This window comes from Colius striatus, chromosome Z, assembly GCF_028858725.1.
Source record: "Colius striatus isolate bColStr4 chromosome Z, bColStr4.1.hap1, whole genome shotgun sequence".
In the NCBI taxonomy this organism is placed as follows: domain Eukaryota; kingdom Metazoa; phylum Chordata; class Aves; order Coliiformes; family Coliidae; genus Colius; species Colius striatus.
This window is the reverse complement of record NC_084790.1, coordinates 74,750,872-74,774,060: the sequence shown is the minus strand read 5'-3', so window position 1 is coordinate 74,774,060 and position 23,189 is coordinate 74,750,872. Positions and strand designations below refer to the sequence as shown.

The window sequence follows — 23,189 nt, the reverse complement described above, 5'->3', positions numbered from 1 at the left end:
CACCCCAAAAGCGAGACAGGAGAAATACCCAGTTGTGAAGCCTGCTGGTTCATGCAGCACAGTCGTAGTTGTCTTTGGTGGTTGTTCACATGTACTAGGAATAGAGTAGGCTGGGGAAATTGTCTGCTTTGCTATTGTAGAAATACAGGTGGGAGAACAAGATGTCCACAGACATGCGCCTCCTACATCCCCCGTCCAGGACAAAGATAAATCCATGGTTACAATTTTTTCCATCAGCTAGTTTCTAAACTGTATGTACCTGTATCTAAAATTCAAAAGGAAGGGACTGGGAATGTCAAGAAATAACAGACACTGATAATAATACTTCACTGCCAGAACAAATAGCTGGACAGAGTAATTACTCTGAGAAATACTATTTTGTTTTTTCTCTGAGCCAGAGGACTGAAGAGCATCAAACCAACCCTAAGATGACTCAGGAAAATTTACCAAGAGTAGCATATGTACATAGGGAGACCCTTTTTGGTATTATAGGCTGTAAATCATAGTTACTGCTAGGAGGCAACAAAAGAGGTTCTGTCAGTTACACAATTACTTTTTTATTGGCACTGCTCCTTCAACTCAAGAAAACATTGGCTGAGGTTCAAGACCAAGATTTGGCTGAAATGCCACCATAATTTTTCAGAAATGTGATGAATGTTCCTCAAGAAATAGTTTCCTAAGAAAGCCACAAAAATGTGTCCAGTTAGGTTACAGCATATCTAGTATGATATCCAAAAGCTGCTACCACTGCAGATCAATTGCTGTAAGTAATTCCACCAAATCAAATTTTTCAGCTGGCAGACTGGAAGATGCTCTCTAACAAAAAGAAGCCAGGCACATTTGGATGAATTGTTTAATAAATACTGACGTATGTATATGTGTACACAATTCATCACACAAATCTCAAGCACTCATTTTGAAGGATAAGCTATTATAGGGACAGCTGAAGAAAATCCTGCCACTGTGACAGTAATGACATGTTGGATGTGCACTAGTAGCCTGAGGGCCATACTCTGAACATCAACTCAGTCAATAATCTCTCATGCCATACTCCCAAGCCTGAATGAAAATTTTGTGCTATTGAAATTGATGAGATTTTTGTCCATTGCTGTCAATGAAGGCAAAATGTTGAAAGTTTCTCTTGATGTCTTCCCTGATGATGTATGCTTACAATTCAGCATATATTGTTATTGATCTCAGTTCTAGCCAACTTAGAATATCAGTGAACACTAGTGAATTCATCTTTAGTTTATCCTCACTAGTTGCTAGAAGAGATTGGAGGCGAGTCATGTAAAACATGAACTTTTGAAAAGATCACACAACACCTTTAATGATTACTGCAGTTACCAGGAACAAAAAACACTACTTGTACAATATCTTCTACCATGATTTATACAGAAATACTGGCAAATCACTACTTACTTCCAGAGAATTCCTGTTTGCAACGGGATGAAGGCATAAGGACATAATGATCAAGCAAAAGCAAAAGAAATAATAATTCCTATCTGTACAACATTTAGACAATTACAGGAGTATCTCTAAGGAGGTAGTTTTAAAATCATCTCAATTCTAATATACACTAGGTATATCACCTACAATTTCAGAAAGTTACTCTCTTTGAGCCTTTAATCAGCTGTACAAACTGGTAATATTGATTTCCTTGTTGGCACTGTTAATTACATTTAGTGGCATATTTATAGATTTACTACTAAAAGGAACTGCAGGAAGGGAAGTAGTTCAACCCTATCCTAACTGAACAGGCCTCTCTAAGCCTGCATTTTTACCCTTTGCTTTTTTCCTTCCTGGGCTGCAGAAAAATTTTAGGTCAGGAGTTAACGGAGAGGATGTTTCCATCTCTCTAACAATGCTCCACTGAACTTCTGGTACTTGCAGTTTTGATCTGAGTGTGATCAGATATTTCTTTCTCACACTCATTTTCAAGTTACTTCAGATTATAAAGGCCTGGCATACTCTCAGCACAAATCATAGATTTGGCAACATTGCTACAACAGACACACGCATACAGAGAGCAGAAGCCTAGAGAAAATGGGATAGTTTGAAGGCTATATTTAATAGCACAGAAAAGACACAGAATTAAGTCCCCCCAATTTGATAAGATTGCTGTGAATAAATGAACTTGTAGCTTAGTAATATGTCTAAGTTTTGCCTCTCTACAGGCTGTAAAGATTAATGCTTACTTGTTAAGATTCCAATGTATTTAAATAATTTGGTTGCTATTTAATTGTGTTTCTGGAGGACTGAGGCTAAATAGAAAAATATCTCAAATTTGTTTATACTGATTAAAATCTTTCCCAGTCCTTTAAAGACCAGGGAGCACTTTCTTCTCAAAGAAAGGTAAGATTGATGCCTCATTAAATGAGTTAGTAATCATCACTAAAATCAGGGGTTTGCATCGTGTCTTAGATCCCAGAATAACCCTCCTGCTATTAACTCCACACCAGCTGATAGGATCTTCCATATGAAACAGACCAAGAACGTAGTAAACGGGTGACAAAAGACACCACAAAAACAGGTGACAACATACTCCTATGTCTTTAATGGAAACATTCTGTTACAATTTAGGTTATGTGATACTCTCGCATTTTTTAAAACGTGTGAAAGAAAAAGCACAGAATAAAGTCAGAAGACATCAATGAATGTAGATATTTTAAATGACCAGGTCATAAAAGAAATAAAATACATTATACAAATAATAAAAGGTTATATCCACAGTCATGAATACATACTCTACAAAAAAAACAACAATAAATAAAATCACATTATATGCAGATAGTTCTACTTACATCAGTACAACATATGTGCAGCTTTCCATTTGTTTTCTACTAGACTGGTACTAGGTTTCTCTGGTGTCTAGCATTTTTACATTAATAATAACAGTATCACTGAAAATAGAGGACAAAGGTAATGTCCACAGTGTCTATACCAAGTCCTCTCAGATTTGTGATAATTACAGCCTATGCACAAGAAGCACAGCAAACTCTAGCCATTGCCTTCATCCTGCCACTCTGCCCAAGTCTTCTCAGCACTTCTAGACCTGTTCAGTAAAGCTGACATTGTTACTAGGCAGATACTTGACATAAGGGCATGGTACACCCTGAGCAGGTCTTACGTATCACTTAAATCCTGTTTAATTTTTAATTAAGGAGGCTATGTGAGATTTAAAAAGTGAATAAGCTTTCTGCTGAGTCTCTAGGAGAGTAGATATTGAACAATAAAGACAGTATACTGTGCAGAAAGTGCTTGATCTCATCTTCCATACAGCTCATAGTATCATTATGGGAGTATAATCAATCCCTGAGCACTTTTCCTCTTCTTCATGTATTTTCTCCATATTCTCAACACCCCTTTTCACCCCTTGCAGAAATCATCACAACATCTGCCAGAAAGCTACATCAGGGAGATACTAAGCAAGGGTGGAAACATTTATCATCTCACTTCACACCAAGATAAATGACCACTGATTAGTAACTGTGATAGTGTCTTTTCAGTGGCTGCTTCCTTCTCTGTCACGCTGCACATGCAATCCAGAGTAGTCCAGATCACCAGCAAGCACAAACTGACATAGCTGTGCTCGTTCTGTCTGCTGAGAGTTCAGTGTAACCTTAACAAACCCTCTGTTCATAGTTTGTGGGGAAGAATTTTGTGCTCCTTATGCATACCAGTTGAGACTACAGAAGAAACCATTACAAGAAGATTATTTTTAAATATCTTTTTGGCACATTTTTTTTTCACTTGCTCAAGTGTCCTCTAGAAACTTTCACATGACAGAAACACCAAGCAACAGTTCACACACAGTGGATTTTAGCCTTCCAAAGATTTAACATCTAATGAATCCACACAAAATTTCTGAAGTACTATAGCTTAACATACAAACTTCAACAGTGTCAAGTTACTTAGACTATTTGATGCAGAATTTAGTGGTTAGTGAGAGATTTTTAATGAATTCTAAACCTCGCCTTTCAAAAGCTAGTTTTGCATGCTGCAAATTTCGAGCATGTTAGTTAGGAGTCATTTTGAGAGGTAAATTTAGGAAGAAGTAATAGCATGATGAAACAGCCCATGTACTGATACTCTGAACATAATTAAACATTACCCCAAGAAAGCCTCAAAGTGGTGGAAGCATTATCTTCTTGATCAAACCCAGCAGTAACCTCATAAAACCACCACCATTAACCTTTATCCTTTCTTCCTCTCCGGGTGAGATAAAGGGAGAGCTCCACTTATGCCAGACTTAAGGCTTCACTGAGGCAAACTACAGTGCTTAGGCTTCCCATCATTCTCTAGAAGACAAGAGACACTATCAAAGTCTGCTGCACAGCTTGCTGACCCCTGCAAACAGACAGGTCCAATGTCTCTCACAAACAGCTATTTGTTTCAATTTCAACAATCATTTTCCATCAGTCTCAGAGCTGAGATGTTAAAAGGCATCTAAGAATGGAAAAAATACAGGCCTCAAGCCACTTGAATTCATTTCTGCCTCCAAGCAGGGATATGCACAGTGAGAACACTCCCATTCTTCCACTTGAAAGGTTTCACAAACACACATAAAACTTTTTGTGCTTTCAACAGCAAGAAAGAAAGGCGGGGAGGATCAGAGACACACACAGCACATCTGAGGGCAAAACTTTTTCTAGAATGCCCTTACAAATTTATTACAATAACTTTATTTTTTGCATTTATTTGTTTCTAAAAGAGGATAAAATTGTCTCCTACAAAACGTGCACTTTGTGGAAATTGTCCCTTCACCGCTCACTGTTGTGAGACAAGTTACTGGGGCATGTTGCTGACCAACAGAAAAGGTAATGTATCACAAGAAACTTGTATTTCTGTTCCATATGCCCTGCTATGGGGAGGGTGGTCACTAGACTTGATGTCATAGTAAAAACAATCAGGGTTGGAAAAAAAAAACAACTGTCTGACATCACCTGACATCATCTCACCCTGCCTGGACTAGTGCATTTTCTGTGAGCCCACTGGCACCTGGTAATTATTTTAGCTTTAATGGACTGCTTCTACAACCACAGTTTATGATGTCAGCCTTGAATGCTTTTAAAAGGAAAAGATGCCAGCTGCCAAATTCAGATTAAACTTCAGAAAGTTTTTGGTCAAACTGATTTTTAAACTTGGTGTGGTTAGGAGACAAGCAACATCTGACAATTGTGGGTCTAGATCTCCAAAACTGACTGGTGTGGCCACGGGCCAACACGAGGTGTGGTGGCAGCTGAGCAGCACAGCAGCAATGAACAACAGCTGCAATTATATAAAAGTCACCTCTCGATGAAGAGGGAGCTCTTCTGACTAAGGGCTGAAAAATGGCTGTCTCTTTTCCAAGTTCTTCTGAAGCTAGAGAAAAGAGCATCAAAAAAATGGGGAATTCAAGAGTGTTCAGTATTCCCTGGGAGAAAATGAGGGGAAAATAACCTCAACTGCTTTACTGAAAGAAACAGAACAGCTACACGGCTACTCTGAAGTACAGAGGAGGGTAGTAAAGGATGTGGAACTGTCTTGAGCTCCGGAAAAGGTGGACTGAATTGCCAAAGAAATTTATGACCAGGACTATTAGCTTCCTGTCTTTGATGTCTATTCTTGGCTTTCCAGGAGTATTATGGCATTCATGAGGTGAAAATCATGCTGGAGCCAAGGTCAGCTAAGGCTGATGCAGCCTGTTCTACTGCAAAGCTGAGAAATTCACTCTGAACTGCTTCAAGATGCTGAGTTTTAAGCCTGAAGGCACTTCACTGAGTTCACTTCCACTGAATCAATGAGAGGTTTTTTCATCACTATAACAGGAGTGTGACTGCATCTCCAAGCCAAAGAATGAATCAGAGATCAACCCCCCAGTAAAACTTGCTGTCAGGGAGCACACTTCTTTTGTCCAGCACAAATGTCTTCAAAGCATTAGCTACACCTTAATAATTCTCCATAAAAAAAAAAAGAACAAAATACTTTTAATAACACAATAAAGCATTTCTTAAAATCATTGAAAATAGATTAATAAAATTTATTTTCAGAATTCAGTGAACATAATTCTTCAATAAAGTGAATTCTGGCCACAATCTTCATCAAGACATACAGTGCTCTCAATCAAAAGTTTTAGCAATGACCGAATGTTTTCAGGATTTATCTGGGTTTGGTCTTCAGTGAAGCACATCATAGAAGGAACTGGTAATTTAACTGGTGATGGTGGTAGTCACAGCCAACTCAAGAAATAAACTGTCCATAAATAAAACTTCCAGAACCACCAATGGTCCAGAACAAAGCATGCAGGCAACTGACTCGAAAGTGGAATGTCTTAGCATACTAATTCACTAGTAATACCTAAAATTTTGCTTCATCTTTCTCAACTTGCAGTGGATAATAAGTGAGGAGAATAAGAGGGTGGAAGTCAGGTAATTTGTCCACAGAATCCCTAAGAGGAGGACTCTAAGGTGAAACAGCTGTTTAGTTGACCAATGTTTGGTAATTTAAAAATGTTAAATGAGATTAATTTGTCAAACATTGACAAACAAAAAGTATGTAGACACTAGGTCAATTTCAATTTAACAGGCACAACTGTAAGATTTAGCAATAAACATATAGCCTACAGAGCCAACCTTTCTCCAATTCAAGCACATGGCAAGACTCACTTTGTTTCAGCCATGGCCAGGATCATATCCTTTGATTCCAAGTAAGTAACGCACTTAGAAGATGAAGTTGAGCATATTTGAAGTGTGTTCTGAAGTGCTGAGCTGAGTTAAGGCCTCCTTGGGCTGTTCTGTAACACAGAAGTATGTTTATAATACAGGCAATTTGTTAAAGTAAAAAATGTAGTTTTTGAAAACTCATTTGATAATCAATTATTATTATTTTGATTAGACATTCCGTTAGAACGTTTGAAGCCTAAACATTCTGGCACTGAGCTAATGCAGATGAACCAGAAAGGAAAAGTGAATTAGCTGGTAAAGAATCTCTCTGCTGAATAATCTTAACTCAAGATAGTTTTTGATCTATCGTTCACAGAAGACCTGGGAACTATTAGCAGGCAGCTTGTCAAAGGCAGCTAAGAAGAGCAAGTTTGTTTACGCTATACAGGAATCTACTTATATGAAACACCTTACATGATCTCCACACTTCCATGGGAAAAATGCACGGGTGAATGTGCACCAATGGAGAAAAATTAAAGTCCACTGACCTAAAATGTTCTAATGTGCAAGAAAGGTTCACCTTTCTTGGGAGGTGCTGTGATATAAAGTTGTGGCTAGGCTTCATCAACAGAAACTTCATAAGAATGCTCCTTGAGGTCAAGATTAAAAACTCCACATTAAATTGTGGATCAGAGCAATTATCTTTTTAATTTAAAAGTGACTTTTCACTGTACTTTCTTAATATGTTTATAGTAAGATGATACAATAAAAAGGCTGTCTTAACAATTTATTGTCCCAGATAGATCTCCTGTCTCAGACTCTCTGGTCTGACCTGACTCAGCATGACACAGGAAAAGGGCAGATCTACACTACTGGTCTTGCTCCCTAACTAGTGACTGTTTGATTACTAGTTCCCATTGCAAGGCATGTAACAACAAACATCATTTAAAAACCCAGTTTTATCATCAAATCTACCCTTTTTCCTCTACATTCCTTCCACACTTTTTCTGTGGCAAAGTATTCAGGAGAAAATAAAAATATTGAAAAGGCCTATTTACAAAACAAGAATTAAATCAAAATTCTCTTGGAAATTATTTAAAAATTCCCAAAACTTAACTATGCCCAGCAGCTAGGCAAACTCAACTGCTCAAAAAAAATCCCAAAAACCGATCATAGAATGGTAGGGGTTGGAAGGGACCTTTAGAGATCATCCAGTCCAATCCCCTTGCAGAAGCAGGGTCACCTAGATCAGGTCGCATAGGAACATGTCCAGGCGGGTCTTGAAGACCTCCAAGGAGGAGACTCCACAACCCCTCCGGGCAGCCTGTGCCAGGGCTCCCTCACCTGAACAGTGAAATAGTTTTTTCTTATGTTTAAGTGGAACTTTGTGTTCCACTTTCATCTCATTACCTTTTTTTTTCCCCCCTAACTCCACAATGCCGTTCGAGCCTATATCCTTCTCTGGTGTCATACAGGCCCAGACTGGGAAACAGGATGATGGAAATCTACCATGTGAACAACTGCTGCTACTGTGAGTCCTAAAGATGCCAAATCTACCTGGTTTACGTCCACCACCTCTACTGGAGATGCCCTGACGGTCAGGAAGCCCTGCCCTCTGGCAACCCGGGACACTAGACAATATTTCACAAGCAAAGGTTATGAAACCCTGCATATGTTAAGAGAAAAGCAAAACATAAGAAAAAAACCCACAAAAACATCCAAGGGATATTTCCCTAACAAGAAATAAAAAGCAACAGAAAGAGGACAGAGACAGCTTCCACCCTACTCACTTCCAGTTACCCCAAAATTGGTTTCTTTGAGTAGGCCTGCTGGCTTCTCGGGGCCTAGAAGTTTTGTAGAACACAGGCTTCAGGTTTGAGACTAACTTTCATAGTTTCAAGTCTGACTATGACTGCAAAGACCAGAAAGTTATGCTTATGAAATCAGAAGAGTATCAAACCAAAACATTTCATGCACTAGAAATACAGTCATAGCTGCATTTTCCCACAAACGACATTTTTATGGGTCTCCTTCACATTTATAATTTGTACTGTTCATTTCCATTTGTTGACTAAAAAGCACAGAGCTCTCCTTTGTCTCGTACAAAATAACCTGTCAGCAGCTAATTCATCAGAATCAGTTTTACTCCTGGTAAAGTCAATGGCAGAAGTCCCAGGGATGCTGATGGCAGCAGGATTAATGTCAGCCCCAGAATAGTGTTTTACCACCCAAATTCCTGAAGGCAGTTCCTTATATGTTTAATTGTACACACATGAATAATCAGTTTCACTGATTAAAGTAAGACTATTTAACACATGAAACGTTCATTATTTTAAGGATCAGAGCCATCATCACAGAGCCAATACAATAACTGCATTTATATTGTTTAAATAACTATTTGAATGTTGCACATGCCTGGAGAAGAATGTGGGTGAAAAAGTTTGTACTATCCATAAATGCACTTTTCCTCCCCTAAATACTGGTTCTAAAATGTATTTACAGCTGTCGACTTTCCTTGCATGTTACTCCTACCGTAAAAAATACGTCTTTAAAACATCCTCTCCCTTAATTTTTAATCCTACCAAAGCAAAAATAGATACTTTAATAGAAAAATACAAGATAAAAAACATCCTAAAAATAAAATGGTAGCATGGAATGTCATTTTTACACAAAAAAAAAAAAGATCCCCTTTTGAGTTGCCTCAGCTATACAAACACTTTCATATTTACAACTTTGGATGCAGTCCTGTGCTCACTGAAGTTAATGGGATTTTGCCATTGACTCCACTGGGAGCAGGAGCAGGCTCTACATGAACTTTATTTGCCTCTCTGAAAAGTCACAGCAGTGGAGAGAAAAGAGCATGATAAAATACATTTGAGACTGAGGAATTAGCCAGTCCTCTCGACAGACCTGATTGTCTTCTCTCTCACTGCTTCATGCCAGTGCAACTCCTCATCCTGACCTGGAGTTTTTCCAAACTCCCAGCCCCTAAGAGGGAGAATCGGTGCTTTTGATTGTGATGCTACACAAACAAGGAAAGAATGGTTTGTCTGTGTCTCCACCTGCCTGACTTTCTCAGTGGAGTTAATTACATCCCAGTGTAGTAAATTACATCCAAGTGCCAGCTCCCTCCCAGAACTAAACTCCGTATCCAGTCTTGTATCCCCTTTAATCAATAGCAATGATTCAGTAATATGGGATCATACCCCAAATAAAAACCTTTTCTCCTTTTGACAGCCACCAGCACCTGTGCCTGTGAAATAATATTTGATACCCATGGGTGGAACCTAATTAAAGGAGACGGTGGTAGGAGCTAAAAAGAAAAAAAGGAAACAGAATGAGGCATTCCCCATCAACTAAACCCAGATCTGCTGCCCTTAATATATGCCTTAAGAAATACCATCTTTACATATTAAGTATGTCCTATAACATCAAACTGCATCATTTTCTTTTTTCATGAGATGAAAGGCCTTGCGGCATAATGTGATTAGTAAATAATTCCTGAGCTTCTGAAGGAAATTAAGACAAAATTACTGCTTAAAAGAGAGAGTTCTTCAAGAGCCTCTTCTTTTTACACTGATGTCTTTGGTTGTGTCCTTTTCCCTAATTCTTTTTTCTTTCCCCTGGAAGAATGGGATTCTTTTTCTTCTTCTTTATGCAGCAGAAAAATGAGATCTAATGGAGTCTTCACGTAACTGACGATGTTTCCCCATGTTACAGTCCTCCTGTCGAGTTCGTCTCTCAATAGTTATTCTGTATTTCTTTCTGCATGAAAGGAGAGCAACAGAGTGAGAAAGTTCTCCAGCTACAGGATAACAGGACTTCCCTTATAAAGAATGCCTGTAGGGGACAGCTGGGTGCCAATTGAAAATTGAAATGTGGCAGACTGTGAAAGCCTGGTCAAAGATTAAAGTGGTTTGTCTCAAAACTTTTTACCCAAGCTCAAGAATGCCTGTGAATTTCTACACGGCAGGCTCAAAGCACTAAGACACTTGTTCTTTGAAAATTTCTGATCTAAGTGACTATGAAGTTTTTGTGAAGTGTCATGTGAACTATGTCACATCACTGCTTTACATTGATCAAAGCCAAATTTCTTTCCAGTATACAGAAGGGGGAGGCACCTTCTGCAGAGCTTAAGTAACAGATCTGACTCTTTATTCAGTTAATGTTTCTCGCTGAAACTAACTATTCCAACCATCTATCTCCCTTTGAGAAAGCTACTATGTTTGTAATGTCAGAGGAGGTAGTATGATGAATTAAGAGGGATGCAGAGGATAGATAAGAAATAAATTGCTCATGCATCAGACTCAGTTTTTCCTGTGTGTCTTCCTCTAGGGCCTTTTGAAGAATTCTGTTATGTTACTTCATACGTCAAATAAGCCCTCTGACTGCCTTTTGATTTCCTCTTTAGTATCTAAAGTTCTCTGTTAAACAATAATAAAATCCACTTTGTGTTTTATTCATTTCTGCTTCTGCTTATTTTCAGGACCATTTCTTCAGAAGGGCATTAGTCCAGCCTCATATACATATGGTACTGTTTGTGTAGATGCATGACAAGAAACTTGTATGCCAAGGAAAGCTCTGCTCCACTTGAATATGTAGAAGGAGTCAGAGATACATTTGTCGTGGGGGAAAAATTATTTTCAAAACATCAAGGTTTTAATTTGGGTAACATGGCCTAATGGAAAATTAAAAGAATAGAAATTTGAAAAGATTCCTTAAACATTTATGTCTGTATCAATAGGCTCCAAAATAACTTGGGAAACCTCTATTGTTTGCTTCATTTATGTATTTTTAAGTTGGATCCTTCCACAGGTCACAGCATGCACAGTAGTAGCTCACTCACAAGGACAGGTCCACATTTTGGTAATGCAACTCTTTAAATCCTTTAACGGTTACATACAGCACTAGATCTTTTAATGGTCTGTATGCACATTCAAACTGTGTTTGCATGCTTATTTGTGATAATTTGCGTGTGTTTAGATGTCTCCAATATTCAGATCCACTTGACAGAGTACTTGCAGCTTCTGTCAGCCAATGGAGGGAAAAAGACATCTCTAAGAGGTGTTCTTCTGATCTGGTTTAGCTTTTACATGAGGATGACAGGAACTGCACCAAAACAAAGTGCTCATTTTAAAGGCACTCTTTAATTGGTCCAGCCAACTTATCTTGTCTCAGACCTAAACCAGGTATTGTATAAGCACCCAGCACATGCAAAAATAAAATCACATTGAAGAATTTCAGTTGTAGGCACATAATGAATAATTCTGGTACTGGGACCTTTTGAAACCCTGGAAGTGGGCTGTTGAATTTACATGATTTTTGCTTGTTTCATTTTGCTAACATCTTTTAATGAACAGATATTTTTATCGGATAGGATTATTTGGTTCTTACATGCAGAGGTTAATTCTGTTCTCCCACTTGCCTTTTTCCTTCCATAGCACCAGAGGATACATTATAGTATATGTAAGATGATGAATATATATAACTTATTTATTCTGTCAGTGTAGGATCAACTCTCAAGACTTTAGATTTGCAGACTAGCAGTGCAAGAATTATTTTACTTAAGTAGGAACAAAACACTGATCACCCTGCACTGATCTCAGCTTATTAAGTTAAATGCACAGCTTTGAAAACGAAATGCTCTCTTATATCAAAACAGAAATCTCTTTCTAGGTTCCAGTACAATTCCACTCAACACTCAAAAACTAAGCATGGTACTAGACAAGTGATATAAATCTCTTGCATGATCACAGACTGCACAATCATGCTTGAAAAGAGAGTGAAACAAAGAAGGCTTTCAAGGCCAGAGGGCTTTCAATAAAGCAACTTTGAATGACTGGAATTCACTGGAATTACTCCCATGAGTTAAGTTACTCAGAGATCTAAGTGGTTACAGGGATAAGGCCCTGAACCAACAAAATGATGGAGATATACACAAAAAGGACAATCAAAACTGTCTTAGGTGGGCATGTTAACACAGATTATTACGGGGCCTCTCTGTCTCCCATCAAGGATGTGCTCCCAGGACCTGATCCGTTTAAGTGCGAGTAAAGAGTTACAGAGCTTTCAATGAATTGGACTAACCTGAAAAAGTAGAAAGCCATTAGCAATCCCGCTCCAAGTAAGGCACCCACAACTATCCCTGTAACTGCTGATTCTCCTAGACCACCTGCTTGAAGAGGGAAAAGATAAACAATTAGGGTTCACACAGAGAACTATTTGCATTCACATATTGGAAAATACACACAACTAGGAAATGAGTGACCAACACCAGAAAATAACTAAACCCTTTCAGAGCTCCAAACTCCAGGGAAACCTTTTCCTTTGTTCCAGTTGCTCCATGCCTACCTTTTGGCCTTGCTTTCTTTGGGGTTAAACTCCCCAAGATCATTGTCAGATGAAGACAAAACTCTAGAGATGTGATATACAGGACTGTTGTTAAGAAACTGTTCTCAATGGCTTGGTCTGAACCATAATACAGACTGGAATTACAATGACGCACATAATAGGAATCAGCATTGAATGTGCCCCAAGTCATTGTAACAACCTTATTTCACCTCAATTAACATCATACCCCCTATAACCCAAGTTTATTAAAATACATATATGATTGCCCAAGAGCTTCTCAATTTTAATTTTTTTTTCTGAACCTGTGCTGTTTCAAGTTAAAGCTGTGTGAGCTTTGCCTTGCTCCAAATCTCAATGGAGGCAGAGCAGGAACACAGCTGAAGTAGAGCCCAGGTAGGGACTGTCACTCTGCTAAGGGCAGGTCAGCTGAAGAACAATGACATTTCCATGGGGTACAGCCTGCTCCCTTTTCCACATCTACTAGGGTTTACGGAAAGGAACAAAGAAACATTAAGGAAATTAAGCTGCTCTTTCTTATCTTTTACTCTTTGAAGAGATCTTGTCTGTACATCAGGATGTGTGGAAGGAAGAAAATCCATAGCTACCCCATGCTGAGCATAGAGTGTGTGGCCTGGAAACAGTCTCTGGTGTGTGTACACACAAGTTTTCCAGGGATCAAAGATTTATCAACCTGCAAACACATTTTCACTTCAGGACCAGCAATTTGTTTCCTGTGAAAAGCTAAAACCACACTTTACTACTGAGGCACGAGTATCTTCCCACTCTTAACCTCCTTGCAATGTCTTGCTCACTACAACATGGTCTGCAAAGTCAGTTCACTGGAAAGCAAGTTGTGGAGGGTAGTCCCAGCCTTCTGGATTCACACATCTTGCCCCATTCATCTGACTTCAATTATTCTCAGTCTGGTTGGACACTTGCAAGGCCTTCTCATAGCAATGAAAACCATTCTGCACTGGAGGAACACTGCTCCCATCAGCACTGTCCTCCCCAGCTGCTAATTAACAATACAATTACTCTTTCTTCAGAGTTTCAGTTATATCCTTCTTTCTGGCTAAAGGAGATTTTACCTTTTAGCCCCTGGGAAGCCCTAAAGCCTCCAGGGCCCTGATATCTGTCATGTTTAACTTTAGGGAAGTGATTTAGACCACATACTATCCACAGCTGCCAGACCTTAACTTCCCTAGCAGTCAGCAGAGAGACGCAGTCAGGATGTCTCAGTTGGACAACAGCGTAAGCAATTTAATATGGCCCGTTACATTGCATCACCACATGGATTCCTCTCTCTGATAGCCCGAGTAGAAGCATTAAGTCACTAAACTTACATGATTTACAGGGTGTATTGTTTGTGTGCTCTGAAACTCGGCTTTCGTCTAGTCGCAGCCTGCCATGATTCCAAGGATACTTCACGTTTGATCGAATTTCAAAACGCCCCTGCTTTCCGTAGTAGTCCCCAATCACCTATGCAAAAAAAAGGAGAAAGGAATTAAAAGATTTTCCTATCAATGCAGGGAAGTAAAACAAACAGGAGAGCAGCATCACTCACTTGGGCTCCTGTGGTAGGATGTTGAATAACACCGAATTGGGCTGTGGGAGGTTATGTAGTGCATGCCCTGCCCCAGGGCTGGATCAGCTGAACAAAAGCATTCCTGACAGATGTTTATCTAACCTGTTCTTAAAAGTTTCCAAAGATGGAGACTTGACAATTCCTTTAAGCAATTATTCTGGAATTTAGCTATCCTTACAGTCAGAGGTTTTCTGACTAACCTAAATCTCCCTTACTGTATAATCATCCATCACTACTTATCAGACATAGAGACTCTCCCTTTCTGAAGAAAACTTTACATATTCACAAGGCCTTGAATGGTCTGCTGCTGGCTTCTCCTCACACAAGTTTTTTTAACCCTCCAAATCTCCCTCCTGTTCTCCCTACACTTTTTCCAGTATCAAGGTCCCTTCCAACCCTTAAGATTCTGTGATCCTGTGAAGTGCTCAGGACTGTCACCCAGATGAGCAAAAGCATCATTTCAAGTACCTTGAGTGCTGAGGCTCCCAGCTACACACTCCAGGCTGGATTTATCTGTTTTTGCAAAGAACTGAAGGTACTTGACCATGTTCAGCTAAAATCTTCAAATTCTCTGAAAAACTACAGCAGAGCCTATCATCCTCCACTTGTACTTCTGCAGTTGTAGATATTTACGCAGAATGAGTCTTTCACATGTTTGTTGGTCCAGTAGCATGGACTAATTCATCAAGATACTTTAGAGTTTCCATGCTGTCCTCAAAAGTAAACAGATTTTAACCAAGACTACATATGTTGGAAGTACTGCAATGCTGCAGGACTAAACTGTGCTAACAGCAGCAGGCCATTCATCTGAAAACAGATCAAAAAAAAAATCTATATGCAGTAATAAAGGCCAAATATCACAACACTGAAGCAGTCAGAAGCAATGGCAAAAGTACAACAACAGATGTATTTGTCCTATCTTGACTAAAAAAAAATATTAATACACTAGGCTTAGAATTCAAGCCACTGACAGCCTGTTCCAATCTTTCATCTAAAGTTCATGTTAGCGAGAAAAGGCTTAAAGATAACATTTGCACTAGATAAACATACAAAGGTAGATTTAGAACTAACTAAAGGAGCTGATTTCTTTCCCAGGGAGGTGAATCCTTGGAAAAAAGACCTTTTTAAAACATTTTTTCCAAAAATTAAAGCAAACTCAGTAGAATGAAAAAAGTAGAGGGGGAAAGAAAACTCAGAGACCATGTGAAGGCAGCAGACTATCCATAGAGACTTTAATTTATCAAATAAGAATGGGAGAGTCCTCTACCATCAGGGCTTACTAAATATGAAAGCCATCAGAAGGCTTAAAAAGAACAAACAGCTGTAAGGAGCAACCAAATGGATTCGGATCAGAAGCAGGATATAGATTTTTAAGGTACAATGTGGTTAAACAGGGGAACTAACACTGAGGAAGCAAGCAAGGCAGTCCTTGCTCTTCAGTATCTCCAAATGAAAAAGAATGCCTGTTGCAGTGTGAGCTTTAATCACATGTAAGCTACAGGGCTTCATACCAGGGTAAGAAATCTATCTGCTTGTAATCTAGCAAGCTGCTTGCTATCTAGCAACAAGACAAGTAGTAATAGGATGAAGCTGGAACACAAAAAGTTCCATTTAAAACATAAGAAAAAAACTATTTCACTCTTCAGGTGAGGGAGCCCTGGCACAGGCTTCTCAGGGAGGGTGTGGAATCTCCTTCCTTGGAGGTCTTCAAGACCTGCCTGGACACATTCCTGTGTGGCCTGATTTAGATGAATTTGCTTCTGAACGGGGGTGGGGCTAGATGATCTCTAAAGGTCCCTTCCAACCCTTGCCATTCTATGATTCTATAACACAGCAAAGGTCAAATTAGGTAATCTGGTGTTTTGTTGTAGCTTTGAACTCTATGAATAGGGTATCAAAGAAACAATGTTTTTACAGTGAGGCATAAGGGTAGAAAGTAACAAGTAATCACATGTAAAATATATTAAGCGTATGTACATTTATATACCTTATAAAGCAGAGAGAAATTAAAATGAGAAATATGCTAAAAGGAAAAAGATAACATCAAAGAAATAAAATATAGTTTAAAATGCATGTGAAAAAGCAATGGAAGGAAGAGTAGGAGAAGAGAATTCAATTGATAAATGAGGTAAAACACTAATGAATAGACTAAAAAAACAGAAGAGATACAAGTCTCTCAAGCCAACATTATTACAAGCAATTTGTACTCTTTGCAGCAACTAACGATGATTACTTCTTCCCCTGGGAATGTGTGCAGTTTACTGCTGTAGTTTTCAGTCAGTTTTACACATCAAAACACATTAGACATCCTCAGGCTTTTAAAAAGGCTGCTTGAATTTATCCCTGCTGCAGTACTGAAAAGAACAACGTAACTGCACCATATCCAAATGGACACGAGGAAATGCACAGCTCAGATTTACTGCTGCTGTACATCTTAGCTTGATGAAACAGAGGAAGTCAGCATAGCTCAGGCTGATACTGACTTTGCAAGAGAAGCTTTACACTGCAGTTGGAGTTAGGGAAATCTATGTATTAATAAACTCAACCCAGTCATGCTATTCTCCATGTGCAGCTGGTGCTATTACTCATAGACTGGTGCAATTACTCATAGACTGTTTTTCACAGTCTGGATGGTTCCACTCCTGCTGTGTCCAGTGGAATAATCCCTGTGGTGTATATGGAGCTGTCTGATTAAAATGTCTCTTAAACATAGAAAATAAGGCACTCGGGTCTTACTGCCAGATAAACAAGGTGAGGCAAAGTCTGCAGTCTGCCTGTGGCTGACCACAGGGTAAGATTAAAACATCTGTACTCACTGGGCTTATACAACACTGTAACTTGTGCATCCCTGTTGCTGTAAGATTAATCCTTCCTCTTAATCAATGAAAGGCTTTGCTCATTTTAAACAATTTCTCATTTTAAGAAATGATCACTGCTTTGCTGGCTTGTGAGATTTCACCCTTTTAATTTTAAAGACTCCAGCATCATGTGGAAAAAGATGTACTGTTGAAGAAAAGAAGAAAGTTAAGAAAACCCTTCAAGATAATTATTTTATGACAAGGATTCGGTCTGCAGGTTGAACAGCTATCACAGAAGCACAGAATGGTAGGGGTTGGAAGGGACGTCTAGAGATCACCTACTCCAAACTCCCTGCTTAAGCAGGTCCACCCAGATCAGATCACATAGGAACGTTCAGGTGAGTTCTGAAAACCTCCAGAGAATGAGATTCCACACCCTCCCTGGGCAGCCTGTGCCAGGGCTCCCTCACCTGAACAGGAAAGTTTTTGCTTAAGTGGAACTTTTTGTGTTCCAGCTTTTGTCCATTACCTGTGCCCTACCACTGGACACTGCAGTGTTGACCCATCCCCTTGACAGACACCTTTTAAATACTTGTAAGTGTTAATGAGGTCCTCCCTCAGTCGTTTCTTCTCCAGGCTGAACAGCCCCAGTTTCCACAGCCTTTCCTCATAAGGAAGATGCTCAGTTCCCTGATCACCTTGGTGGCCCTGTGCTGGACTCTCTCCAAAAGTTCTCTGTCCCTCTTGAACTGGGGAGCCCAGGACTCCAGATGAGGCCTCACCAGGGCAGAGAAGACGGGGAGCAGAACCTCCCTCGACCTACTGGCCACACTTTTCTTGAAGCCATTGGCCTTCTTGGCCACGAGGGCACATTGCTGGCTCATATTTAGGTTATTATCAATCAGGACTCCCAGGTCTCTCTCTGCAGAGCTGCTCTCCAGCAGGTCAATCCTCAGCCTGTGCTGGTGCATGGGGTTGTTCCTCCCAAGATGCAGGACTGTGCACTTGCCCTTGTTGAACCTCATGAGGTTCCTCTCTGCTCAACTCTCAAGTCAGTCAAGATCTCACTGAATGGCAGCACAGCCTTCTGGGGAATCAGCCAGTCCTCCCAGTTTGGTGTCATCAGCCACCTTGCTGAGGGTACACTCTGTCCCCTCATCCAGGTCATTGATGAAGATATTGAACAAGACTGGCCCCAGAACCAATCCCTGTGGAACTCCACTGGCCACAGGCCTCCAACTCGATTCTGTGCCATTGATCACCACCCTCTGGGCTCTGTCATTCAGCCAGCTCTCGATCCATCTCACCATCCACTCATCTAATCCAAACTGCCTGAATTACCATCTTAATGTGTATAATAAAAAAACAGATGTTCACTAAGTGGGCAATTGTAATGGTGTTTTGTTTACTTACCTCTTGGGTGCCTGTCTCTGGGTCAGTCATTCCAATCACAGAGAAATCCCCATATCTGTCTCCATTGGCATCAATGGACACCTGCCCTGCAATGCCTAAGGAATGGCATGTGAAGAATTAGAAAATTAATTAGCTAAAATTCCAAGCCTTTCCAAGGAAAACAAGAAAACAGTGGACAGGTTTTTACAGACCGATATGACAGGAAATCTCATCAGTCTCCCAGCATTTTTGTTGGCATTCCAAAAGAAATTGTAATTTCATCTCGGTGTCTGCATTCCTGAATTCTTAACATTTCTCCTTTTTAAACATCAAACGTGTGAGACTGTTTGGGGAATACGTGAGAAAAATCTAATCTGAAAGCCAGCACGCAGGAAAAACACACAAATGTATTTAACAGTAATTATTTACATAGAGTCTAACCCTGAAATAACTAACTAATAACTAATGAGTCCAGCTCATGTAGTGCAGAGGATGCAGAGGCAGAATGAGGGAGCTGGTTGTACAAGCAGTCCAGTGTTATTTTCATCTGATGGGATACTGGACGGGGGAAAGAACAAGGGGCATCACATGCAAAGCATAAGTCCTGCATTCATTTACATGCGATCAATCACATAACATATTGCTGTTTGTTCTCCGTTTTTAGACCCTCAGCTCACTTGCTTCCTTAACAAGTTCTAGGAAACTTTAGGGAAACTGAGAATCATAGACTTATAGGGCAACTCAAATTTGATGGGGCTTCAGTAGACCTAGAGTTCAACCTCCTGCTTAGAGAAGGGTCAGCCAGGAGGTCACAACAGGAAGATGCTCAGGGTTTTATTTGGTCTTCGAAAGCTCCAAGGATGGACTTCTATTAATACACATCCATGTTACACCACTACATGACTACACCAGGCACAAAGCAGTAAAGAATCAGGTTCTCAGGGACTGTAATTTGGAAGAGAGAAGTGGGATATTCAGCCAGAGTATAAATTGTACTCAACATACCTAACCATAGTAATCGTGCAACAGATTAACACACCTCCATTTATCTCATCTCTGTTCCCATTTAGTGCTGACAGAAATGTCCAAACTTACTGTAATTTCCAAAACATGTAGTGGTCATCAGAAGATTATTATTGAGCATCTGTTTCATTATAACTATACAGTAATCAAACAACTGTCAACGTGCTTACTGGAGGAAAACAGAATGGGTACAGAACCACTTGGCTGTGAAAGTACAGGAAGTGGCTGCTACAAAGAGCTGCAACATCCTTTTCTACATGGCCATTTGGATTCAGAATCTGATAGAAGTGTTAATTGGAACAGACATCTTCCTGGTCCAAGAAAGACAAAACTCAGTTTTTGGAAGTAGGTACTAAACTTTGATGAAATTCAGAGTTCCTGTGGGATTTTCTTTTTAACAGGAAAGACTATTTTTTAACTTTTCACCTGAAAGAAAACCAGGAGTTGTAACGTTGACATTTCCTACAATGTTCAGAAACATATTTAGTAAATTCTGAAAGAGCCTTGATGAAAAACTGTGTCTGCATGAAGGTGGAAGGTCTATCTGGACGCTCTTCTTGTTCTACTGTGTTAGATATCCACTTACAGAAGTTTTTGTTACTTTTTCAGAGGAAATGCCAATGAACAGAAAACATTCTCCACAAAATGTGCCCTGCAGTCATACCAGGGTGTTTCTAACAACACAAGCAATAAGAGATCTGTTCATCACCTCACATGATGTCATCTGTGCTTAGGACACATCGTGGCTGCCAGACTACGGATGCTGCAGGAAACAGTATCCACACCCCGTTGGAGTTCTCATGGGTCACCTACTCAGAGCAGGCTCTAAAATGAGGTTACCCAGGCAACTACATACCTAGATGTCAGCAGTTAAATTAATGTCATTAATGAAACTGGAGTTCTCATCATCAAGGCCTACACAAGTTAAATGAACTATAAAGCTTCAGTCCTGCAGTACTGGCCTGGTGGGTGTGTGTATGGACTGTACTCTGTGATCCTGCATCCACTTCAGAAGGGGGCTTACAGGGATGTGATTTTCCTAAAAAGTCTGCCATACAAGACATAAACTTGAAGGCCTCTTTTAAAATTAGTTTGAATCATCCTTGTAATGTCCAGCAAAGTACTGCAACAGAGACGAGATGGCACATGACTTACATGGCATTTTGACCTTCTCTTACAGCTCAACTTGACAGCTACGTTTTCAGGACAGATGGGACAGGTCAGCCAGCAACAATCTAGTTTTCACAAGTGGAGAAAGAGAACACTTTTTCCTCCTGGTTGGTTTTACAAGAAAGGTGTGAGAATCAACTGTATAACCAGCGCAGAGCACATGGTGCTATAAAAGTCTTGCATGTGCACACCAGCTGGTGGCTTCCTGGAGCACAAAAAACACAGACAAGGCTGTGCTGAGGCATCTGTTCATACACAGGATAACCAAACAGACAAGACACCAGATTCCTTCTGTTAAAACAGTGGGATATCAAGCATAATCTCCAGCTGGTGCAAGGCTCTTTATAGGACGACTGCAATAGGCAATTTAAAGGAATCCTCATGTTGCCTTACGATGCTCAGGGGACCGTCCTACCTTGTGTTCAGGCCATGACTTGAGAACAGAAAAGAGGTTCAGGACTGCCGTCCTCTTTGCCTTCCTCCACTATGCCCAGTCTGTTCTTAGAGCAGAGAACCTGGCCACTAATTTTTTTTCTACACATTCAAATTAATCATTTGCTTTTTATCTAAGGGAAATGTTTTCTTCTCTTAGGCATTTCTACACGAAATCTTACAATCCCATACCAAAAGATTAGAGTATTGTAAGAAATGTATGGGAATATTATAAAGAGATGGGTAGGAATATTAAATCAGATGACAGATGAATCCAATAATTCGGTTTCTTTATTTTGCCTACATGGCAAAAGAAATTGTATCACTTGATATCAGCAAGTGCCAGCTGCACTGTGGAATTGCAACCTACAGGACTAGGCACAGAAAGGCACAGAAGCTGCTGCCTCTGAGATAACATGCACAGCTCCTGAAAAGAGGTTGGAAGAAAATCCTTCCAGGACCCAAAGGAGCCTCAGTAAGAAACAAAAAAAAACCCAAAGCCCAACCAACCCTGGCACCTGCTTGCTTTTATCCATTCTCAGGCTTTTCAGATAATCAAATGGAAAAAATGAGGCAATCTCTCATAGATGCACACAAGCAAAGCCAGCAGCTGTAATCTTTTCAAAAACAAAGAAGGAGTCTGAGAAAATTATTGGTATTTCTTTATGACATCAGTGAGGGTCATTAAATTGCTAGGAGTTTTCTGAGCTAAGACCTCAAGGGCTGGTGCAAACAAAAGTCAGACTGGTGAGGTACATGAGCCAGCTTTAAGGATGTATATGGTTTCATATGGTTACACTCCCTTTTCAGTCAAGAGTGGAAGAGGCACAGTCCTTACTCTGCACACAACAAAGACTTAATTTTTTTTAACTCTGAAAGCTGGAATTTCATCTTTAACTCTTACCTTCGTATGTTCTATTCCGTGTTTGCTGAACTATTTTTTCCCCGTCTTTCTTACTGAAACCAAACTTCAGGACTTCCTGTAAAGCTAGAGCATAAAGAAGAATAGCATCATGGAATCCTTCCACAAACATGTTCACCTAAAAAAAAAGAAAAAAAAGACAATAGCAATTGACACATGAAAAAAATTTATCTCCTATGGAATTGATCAACTAGGGGGAATCTCCAAATTAACTAGCATTACTAATTTGAAGGGTTGTTTTCTCAACTGCTGGAACATAAATGAATGTGTCTCAAAAAGACTCAGGGGGAAAATGGCAACTTTTCGCCCATTTTTGTAAACAGTTAACTACTATCTGCTATTTTGGACATTTGAACCACACTTTAATGTTGTGTCTGAATAGCTCTGCAGATAGGGGAGAAATTTGCAGATCAGAGTTTCCATGCCCAGACACACAAGTTCTGTTGCTGACTACATGAGATTAGTGCTGAGCACCCTCACCCACGGCACGAGTATGCCCTCCTCCCTGTTGCCAGAGAACATTCAGGTCTGGGAAGTGTGTTCTGTCACGATTTTTTTTGGAAAGCACAATTGGTGGATTTGCTTGTTTAACAATTACCTCTTCCATTTCTGGCCCCCATTCAGCTAAGCATCTCTCCACTGGCAAACGAGCAATGGAGGAGACTATATACACTCTACAGTAATGCATTCTCTGCAACTGCCAGTAGAAGAGTTTTCGATCCCTTACAGTTTTTTTCAGTGACTTGAAACAAACTAACAGGTTCCTTTCTAACCCTAATGTAAAAGCAGACTGCTGCCAACCAGTTCTGCCTCCCACAAGTCTACATATAACTTTTGGGCTAAATCACTGTGAGTAGCAACAGCAGTTAAAA

General features: G+C 39.8%; 1 protein-coding gene across 2 annotated transcripts in view; it reads right to left on the bottom strand.

Moving 5' to 3' along the window:
- Window positions 1–2,534: 2,534 nt before the first annotated feature.
- NPR3 (natriuretic peptide receptor 3) overlaps window positions 2,535–23,189 on the bottom strand; it is a 46,613-nt gene continuing 25,958 nt past the window's right edge. Inside the window, exons 4-8 of one of the 2 annotated variants that reach the window (XM_062018572.1) lie at window positions 22,300–22,435; window positions 18,792–18,886; window positions 14,339–14,474; window positions 12,732–12,819; window positions 2,535–10,409 (exon numbers count right to left, since the gene is read on the bottom strand). In XM_062018572.1, the coding sequence (XP_061874556.1) occupies window positions 10,298–10,409; window positions 12,732–12,819; window positions 14,339–14,474; window positions 18,792–18,886; window positions 22,300–22,435 (567 nt within the window). In that variant the 3' untranslated portion in view covers window positions 2,535–10,297. The remainder of the gene's footprint in view (window positions 10,410–12,731; window positions 12,820–14,338; window positions 14,475–18,791; window positions 18,887–22,299; window positions 22,436–23,189) is intronic. The other variant, XM_062018573.1, reaches the window with a different exon arrangement.